Here is an 8,989-nt window from a genome sequence, read left to right as displayed (position 1 = left end):
GCTTCCCTGGCAAGCACAAGAGCCTGAGTTCAATCCCGGTTCTGCCAAAATAAATAAATAGGAGTGTGTTGGCAGCATTGGGGGGGGTGGTTTGAGGCAGGAGGATCACTAAGTGTTTGAGACCAGTAGAGAGTTCAAGGCCAGTCTGAACTATACAGGAAGACTCTATCTCCAAAACAAAACAATAGAGATAGGCCCTGGGTTTAATCTTGACTACTGTAAATAAAAAAACGTTAGAGACTGCTGTGGGTAGAAGGGAGTAGAATTCAGAGGTACAAACTAAGGAACATGGGCAGAAAGTAAAAGCCTACCAGGCGCCAAGACGAGAGAGGTGGTGACATGGCGTGGAAAGGCCAGGTCACATGGGTCAGGCTTCAGTGCATGAGAGCTGAGGCTCATGAAGATAGAAGGTTTAGGACGCAGAAAGCAATAATAGTAATGCTCAGATCTGGCCCAGGCCCCAGTGAGTGTATGGGAGAGCTTCCGGCTGCCCTGCGCCGGCCGGACCTGCTGGTCCAAGCCCAGGCGCAGCATGGAAAAAAAAAAAACATTTATAACATAGGGAGAAGACTCACCGAGCTTGTGTGAAAATAGTAAACAGAGCTACCATTCATGAATACATTAGTGCAGACCAACCTGCACCAGACACTGAACATTCTTAGAAGACAGTGATAACGTCTGCCTGCTTTTGCTTACTGAACTCATCCTTGTATTATGCATGCGCACTGATGATAAATTTAAAAAATAATAGGGGGCCAGGGAGATGGCTCAGTAGAATAAGTGCTTATTTGGCAAGCGCAAGGGCCTGAGTTCATTCCCCGGTTCCACCAAAAAAAAATAATAAAATAATAATAATAGGTTAAAATGGTAAAAATATTGATTTTGAGCATATTAACACTCATTGAGCAAAATTTTGGTACATGTATTCTATAATAATAGGAAATGAGTTTTTTAAATGTGACTTTAAAATTATATATTGTATTGAGCACTTTCACTAGGAATTAATACTAGATATAAATGAATAAATGGATTCCATACACATCAAAAAAAATAATAATGATAATAGTAATGCTGACAATGATGACAGGTTAGGGTGCCTTCTGTAGACGAGGCCTTGGGCTAAGTATCTTGCATGCATTTTCTCATTTCTCAGTATCACTGTATTACTGTTTTTGTTTGGTAGCTCTGCTGTGACAGGTGGCTTCAGCACCAAAAATTTTATTTTCTCAGTTTCAGACAATAGAAATCTAGATATTGGCAGGGTTGGCTTCTTATGAGATCCGTCTCCCGGAATAGTGCTGAAAGCCTGTCTCACCACTGCAGGGCAGGGATAGCTTGCTCCTCCCTCTGGCTTCAGTGATCTCCCTTCAGTGTGCCGGTGTCTGCCTCTTCTCTCCTTATAAGTCAGACTGGATTAGGGCCCAGCCTAATTACCTCTGTGTCTAAATGCAGTCACATTCTAGGGTTCAAGAACTTAGAACTTCATGGGGCTGGGCAGATGGCTTAGTGGAATAAGCGCTGCCCTGAGTTCAATCCCCAATACTTCAACATACAAAGTGCTAGAGGGGGGGCCCGCGGAGATGGCTCAGTGGAATAAGTGCTTCCCTGGCAAGTGCAGGGGCCTGAGTTCAATCACTGGTTCTGCCAAAAAACAAAACAAAACAAAACAAAAAACAAAGAGGAAGGTGCTACAGGGCATAGTTCAGCTTTAACAGTCACTGTATAAATCCAGTTGTACTCCCAATTTATAGGTGAGGTGAAGAAACTGAGGCCTGAAGTTAAATGGGTTTATTCATTTATATATCAGCATCTGTTTTGTAGTAGGCCTTAGTGGTATAGCAGCAAATAAATAGTTCCCTTCTTTCCTCATGGAAATAATAGTACACAAGGAAGGCAGATTTTACCAGGTGTCAAGTGTTGGGTTAGGTATTCTGCAGAACAATAAAGTAGGATGTAAGGGTTGAAAATGCAGGAATGTGGATTTTTCTCCTTTCAGAGAGGTGGTTGGAAGAACAGAGGACTGACTGAAATGAGGAAGAGCTGGTAGAGGTTGTGTGAGGGTGAAGGAGTAAAGGTGGTAGGTGAGTGGTAGGCCCATGTGTGTGCATCAGCACTGCTGTGAATGAGACTGGAGCCTGCTGGGGGATTCAGAGCTGTGTCTGGCTAGACATCTGGCACTGGCTCTGACCTGCATCCTGCCTTTCTTATTCAGGACTCAGTTCGCTTTTTTATTTATTTTTTTAATGTATTTTTAGTACAAGGACTACAGGGTCTCACTACACAGATTGGACTTGGTAGTGATCCTCCTGTTTTCAGCCTCCCAGGACTCAGTTTGCTTTTAATTCCATGTAGCCCCAGCCCATGGTAAATACTAAGAATTTATTGAACAAATTAACAAAAGCCAAAGCCTGTCATCTCAGATAGCAGATGAGAAAAGCCAGTGTCCTTCTTTATGCCTGCCTCCCCAACCCCATCTTCCTCTATGTGCTGGTCCCCTTATCCCTGAACACAGTGAACCCAAGCTCTCATGTAGAACCAGGCCCCAAGACACCAGAGACACACAGCTAGGGTGTCCTTCAGAGCTAAGCTGAACAAGCAGCCAGGCAACTACTGTTCTGAGTTCTTGGTTCTTCCAGGAAACACAGCAGTGGAGAGCAAGAGACCAGCACGCTGCCCTCACCACCTCTCCTTACTACAGTGGAGGACATGAACCAGGTAAAAACCATGGGCAAAGTTCCAGAGCTTCAGTTTTAAGAGGAACTCTTAAGTTGTCAGGGTTCTTTGTGCTGAATCACTTTTTTCCTTCATGATTGTCTAAATGATTCACTCTCTCACCTGGAAAGTTCTAGGATTAAACTGTCCAGTACAATAGCCACTTGCCACAAATGGCTGTTTATTCAGTTCCACAGCTGCATTAGCCATATATGGCCAGAGACTTCCTTGTTGGACAGTGAAGGCATAGATCACTGTTATCATTGCAGAAAGTGCCAGTGCTCAAGGATGTGGGGAAGACTTACCCATACCCTGCCTGCTAGGTAGAAAGAAGGGCCAGAGATCTGGGAAGGGGGGATAGAATGACAAATCACCAGAAATGCTGCTAAGAACTCTCTTCTTTCTCTCAGGATAACAAAACCAAAACATGGCCACCCAAAGCACCCTGGCAGCACCAGTCTCCGCTCCCCAGCACTCTGCCTAGCCCGAGCGCACCACTCTATGCAGTCACCAGCCCTGGCAGCCAGTGGAACGACGCCATGCAGATGCTGCAGTCCCCTGTGTGGGCTGCATCCAATGACTGCAGTGCCGCCTCCTTCACCTATATGCAGACTCCGCCGCAGCCCCAACCCCCACCAGCACACAAGGCGGCACCCAAGGGCTTCAAGGCCTTCCCTGGGAAGGCTGAACGCAGGCCGGCCTACTTGCCCCAGTACTGATGCAGGGCCAGCCTGCCTGCCTGCTCCGTGGCTGACTAGCTGATATGAGCCCCCAGAGGACCAGTGCACCCTATCCCAAGGGAGGTTCCTTGGCAACAAGGGTAGTTGGCAGCTCTGAGCCTTTCTAGCCTGCTTTCTCAAACTTTGAAGGCAGCAGACCCCTGGAGAACCAGCTGAAGATGGAGATTTCTGACACTCAGGGGGATGCTGGATAATTTGCATGTTTAAGCACCTCAGGTGATTCTGATGCAGGTGGCCAGAGGCCACACTTTGAGAAACACAGTTCTAAAGTTGTTAATCCTGCTGTGTGTTGGGAAGGTGTCAGGCCTGTAGGCTGAGAGCAAAACTGACCATTCTTCTGAAAGATTCTCCTTTTTCCTCCATAACACACTGAGTGGTGACCACAGTCACCGATTTCATAGCTAGTGTTCACATAGGTTTTTAGTTAAAACATCTGCCTAAAATGCATTGAATAGTTTAAGATAACAGCTGCATAGGCTGAGGATTTGTTCAACAGTATATTTCAACTTGTACAAAAAGAGAGGTAGGAAATGTTCCAGTCAGAAGCAGTCACCTGGGTGCTCTGTGGGTAGACAGCCTCTTTCACCCAAGAAGTGTCTGGGGATGTGCCCCCTGCCAGATTCTCAAAGGCAGGATTGTGAAACTGATTCCAGAGCTCTGTTCCTGATGGTGCGTGGAGAGAAGCCCGCTGATGGGCGTAGGGCACACCGCTGCACCTGCTGCCCTCAGACCCGCCTCGCATGGCCAGAGGCGCTGTGTGCAGTCCTCGGGATGGTGATCGGTGGCTGCCAGGCTGCACAGAGACACCTGCACTTGAAACTGCAGTGACATTTGTGAGCTGGCTCAGAAGACAAACCAATTAAGATGTAGACAAAAATTAAAGTCTTTCAAAAAAAGAAAAACCTCATTTTCAGTTAACATGTGCCATTAAGTATTTAACATCTTGTGGATTTAGGGATATTCTCCAGCCAGAATGGATCCAGAATTGAATGGTGCTTAAATTGAGAAATAATAAATATATCTATATAGAATAGACATATCCCACTGTATAATTGAGGTTGCAGAAAGTTCTTTATATAAAACTTATTTAAATTTTTCATATTTCATCTTTGAAAAAGTCTAATTAAAAAATCCATGATATTTTCTGGTATGAAAGTTTGACAGTATTAATATTTTTTTTATATTTTCTTAAATCATTAAACCATTTTAATATATGTTAACTACTAATAAATGGTTTATTCTTTCTAACTCCATATAAGCTTTTCCAGCAAAGATTGTAATAACGCATTTATGTTCTCATTTTTCTACAGATATAAGTAAATTTATATTTAAAAATACCAAAAAGAATATATATGTATGTATGTACACATCTCTCTCTCTCTCTCTCTCTCTCTCTCTCTCTCTCTCTCTCTCTCTTTCTCTCTCCGACCCATAGGTGTCTTGAGCCCAGCCACCTGCATTTTTAGTACTGTGCTGTGGGGCTGTTTCCAGGCCTTGGGTGTTGTCTTTTGTGCTGTGTGGGGACGTAACTGCTGCCTATACTTAATGATCCTTTCCCATGGGTTCTGAACATTCACCTCACTGTGTTTACAGAAAACTATGTGTACATAGAGGTTTTCAGGCACATGCTTTGCTCCAACCCTGTGTGGCTCTTGTCTGTATTAGCTGTCACAGTGTGCACACTAATCTCTGTTAAAATTCTTTGTGGCTGTTTTACTTGTAAGATAGTTTTCTCTTTCCTTCAGCAGTGTGTCCAGAGTACTCTGTATTTCAAGTTCTAATATACTGAAGTACTTCTGTTTTAATAGGGCCTCCCTAAAAAAACCTCACCCTGGACAGAGGTCAGTCTTCAGTGCCCCGGTGCAAGTGACATTGCTAATTGTCACTTTCCAGTGTGTTCTCTATTTAGGAAGACATTTCGTAACTGCATCTCCATGGGCTGTGAGACTGTGTGAAGCTATTTGTGTAGTCTCCGTGTAGGTGCTGTGTTTCCAGCACCAACTTGCTCTCAACACTGGTAATTCCAGGTGCTGCGCTCGGCAGAGGGGTCTCTCCAAAGCGCATGTGTGTGTGTGCGCGCGCGTGCGTGAGTGTGTGTGTCCTTGGTATGGCCGGGCGTGGCTGCCTTGCTCGGGCATCGGCAGGACATTTTGTGAATAGTTTCAATGCTTCCAAACTGGAACTCTACATTTTGTATCTTACTTTTAAAGCTCCTATAAGTAAAATAACTCTTGGCTTTATTAAAAAATATATGCATTTAATAATACTCTGTATCTTTATTTAAAGTGAACCACAGCAGACCCCACTTCAGAAGTACTGCCCATGGGGCTGGGGAGATGGCTCAGTGGAATAAGCACTTCCCTAGCAAGTGCAAGGGTCTGAGTTCAATCCCCGGTTCCGCAAAAAAAAAAAAAAACGAAGTACTGCCCAACTTAGCACTGTGAAAGGCTGTGCATGAGTTGCTTTTTAGGTCAGTCTGCCCTCTGACTGTGAGATCTGTCACAGGGAAAGATGAGCTGGAGTGGCTGGGCAGAAAGCCACACCCATCCTTAGCCCTCCCATTGGCTGCCCTGAGGCCAGGCTGGCTTAGGCCTCTGTGAGGGTGGAGATGACAGCTGGAAGGAAGCTGTCTCCTGGAAGGATGCAGGCACTCTGAATTGGGATCTGCTGACATCCATATCCCAAGTACAGGTGCTGTGATCTGCCTAATCACCTTTCCAAGGAGGAGACACAAATTTAAGGAAATAATTTGAGCATCAATACATAACCCAAGGCGGCGACCTAGCACGGCGGTCTCCACGCCGGGCTCTGGAACGCAAGGTCGCTGGTTCGTGCCCCCGTCCCGACTCTTTCTATTTGGGGCCAGGGAGATGGCTCAGTGGAATAAGTGCTTCCCTGGCAAGCGCAAGGGTCTGAGTTCAATCCCCGGTTCCGCCAAGATAAAATAAAATACATAACCCAAGGGCCAGGCAAATAGCCCAGCAGATTGAAGTGCCATCAAGGGCCAGGGAGATGGCTCAGTAGAATAAGCACTTGCCTGGCAAGCGCAAGGATCTGAGTTTAAAACCCGGTTCTGCCAAAAAAAATAAAGTGCCAGCAAGAAGGTGCAGGGGCTGGGGGATCCCCAGGCATGCCGTACAGGCCCCACCCCTGGGGTGCACTGAGACCAATTGAGACTGGGTGTGGTGGTGCATGCCTGTAATCCCTGCTCTTGGAAGGCTGTAAACAGGCAAATCACTAGGAGTCCAATCAAGTAGTGAGACCCTGAACACCCTGTAGACCCCTAAAATTAAAAAAAAAAAAACATAACCCTGAGGTGTTAGGCATATTCTTCCTGAGATAGCCTGAAGTTGAGCACAGGAACCAAGTCCCTAAGCCTTCCAGAGACAAGGATGCTTAGTTAAGGGGTATTCCATTGGAAAGTAATTAAAGGCGGCTGGATGTGTACATCAGTGGTAGATCACATGCATAGTATGCCCAGGGTCCTTCATCCAATTCAGCACCAATAAATAATGAATAAATAATAAAAGGCTTGCAGGAAAAAAACCTTCCACTTATATTTATTCAAGTGTGTTCCTGTTCAGCGTGTGACCATGCTATTCCCTGGCTTCAGTTTATAGCGATGATGTGAGAGATGGCTTGCAGTCCTGCTACGTGCTGCATAGATGAAAGTTGTGCAGACTTTTGGTGGTTTTGTTTTTGTTTCTGTGGAACAAATGTTATGCTTGGGTTCTTCGTGGACTCTTAGGGGCCTCAGCCCACTTGAGAAATGCAGGACGCACAGCAGCAGGGGTACTCAAGTTTTGTGACCCTCCTTTCCTACTTTAGGTGCTTCCAGGTGGCAGCTGTGAGGCTGTGAGGGGATGGCCTCTGTGTGCTATGTGGCCGCTATTGTGTCCTGCCTCCCTATCTGAAAACAGAAATAAACTCCTTCCATCTTGGCATGGTAGCACACTCCTGTGATTGAAGCTGAGGCAAGAGGACAGCAAGTTCAAGCCCAGCCTAGAAAGCCTGGCAACTTAGTAAGACCTTGTCTCCAAATTAAAGAAGGGCTGTAGAGTGGGTTGGAAGGGGGTAGCTCAGTATGAAGGCCATGGATTCAATCCCCATAACTGATGAAAGGAAAAAAAAAAAAAAGGCATAGTGGCGCATTCCTGTCATCACTTGAGAGGCAGAAGCAGGAGGATTGCCCTAAATTAGAGGCCAGCCTGGAGTACACATGACCTTGTCTCAGGGCCAGCAAGATAGCTCAGCAGTCTAAAGCACCTATTTAGGCAAGCTTAGGTAAGCACAGGGACTGTGGTTCAATCCCTGGCACTACATGCCACACCAGCCCCACCCCAGGGCATCTGAGCCAGCCACACACACACAAAAAGACCTTGTCTCAAAAAGAAAAAGCTGGGCATAGTGACCCTGACTCTGAAATATGTCAAGGGGGAAGACAGGCTAGGATTTCTTCAGAGAAGTGGGAGTGGATGGGCAGAAAGCCACACCCACCCATAGCCCTCCCATTGTCTGCCCTAAAGCCACAGCTGATTTAGGCACTAGGGAGGCCAAGGCAAGAAAATCACCTGGAATTCAAGAGGCCAGCCTGGACTACATAAGGGATACCCTGCTTCAAAAAAGAAATTAACACTTCCCAAAGGTCACACTTAATTGCCAAAAAGCCATTAATATGGCCAAGGCAAGTGTGGCACACACCTATAATTCTAACATTCAGGAGGATCCTTGTGAGTTTGAGGCCAAAGTGGTCTATAAAATGAGTGTAAGGCCTACTTGAACTACATAGTGAAACACTGTCTCAAAAAGACACAGCCTAAAAAAGATGAGAGTAGGGGCCAGGAGATGGCTCAGTAGAATAAGCGTAAGTACTGCTGGCAAGTACAAGGGCCTGAGTTCAATCCCTGGTTCTACAAAAAAAAAAAAAAAAGGTAAGTAGACAGCATGATGACTGGCTGCCTTTCAACCCAGCAGTCCAGGGAAGCTACAGGAACAGGGTGCTAGAAGTAATATGTGCCCTGTCCTCACAGTTCTGCAGGGACAGGCCCAAAGGACCCATGCTGCTATTCCTGTGAGGACTAAGTATGGTTTGTGTTGGGACCCAGTTGGGACAATGGGCCTAGGTAGCAGGTAGTTCAACACTTCCCATCCATTCACCCAGTGCCCCTCTCCAAGCCACTTGACCTTGTCTACTGATTTTAAGGTTGCTTAAGAATCCATCAGTGACCGGGCATGGTGAACACCTAGAATCCCAGCAGTTCCAAGGCTGAGGCAGGAGACTTACATGAGTTTGAGACCAGCCTGGGCTACACAGTAAGTTCAAGGCCATGTAGGAGTATATAGCAAGACCATGTCTCAAAAAAAAAAAAATCAATACTTCATGTGTGGTATGGCTGAGGCAAGAGGATTGCCATGCATTCAAAGCTAGCCTGGGGGGCTGGTGAGATGGCTCAGTGGTCTAAAGCACCTACTTAGAACAAGCTTAGCAAAGCACAGGGACCACAGTTCAATCCCCCAGCACCACATGCCAGCCAGCC

The 8,989-nt window shown here is 46.0% G+C and overlaps 1 protein-coding gene across 1 annotated transcript in view; it reads left to right on the top strand.

The window, feature by feature from the left end:
* Positions 1-5,707, top strand: part of Kiaa0355 (KIAA0355 ortholog) — a 113,459-nt gene extending 107,752 nt beyond the window's left edge. The window contains exons 13-14 of the mRNA XM_004636724.2: positions 2,637-2,715; positions 3,123-5,707. Of these exons, the coding sequence (XP_004636781.1) occupies positions 2,637-2,715; positions 3,123-3,431 (388 nt within the window). The 3' untranslated portion in view covers positions 3,432-5,707. The remainder of the gene's footprint in view (positions 1-2,636; positions 2,716-3,122) is intronic.
* The last annotated feature ends 3,282 nt before the right edge of the window (positions 5,708-8,989 follow it).

Source organism: Octodon degus, unplaced genomic scaffold, assembly GCF_000260255.1.
Source record: "Octodon degus isolate 3935 unplaced genomic scaffold, OctDeg1.0 scaffold00083, whole genome shotgun sequence".
In the NCBI taxonomy this organism is placed as follows: Eukaryota; Metazoa; Chordata; class Mammalia; order Rodentia; family Octodontidae; genus Octodon; species Octodon degus.
Note: the sequence above shows the minus strand (reverse complement) of the source record. Positions and strands in the feature narration are given on the sequence as shown.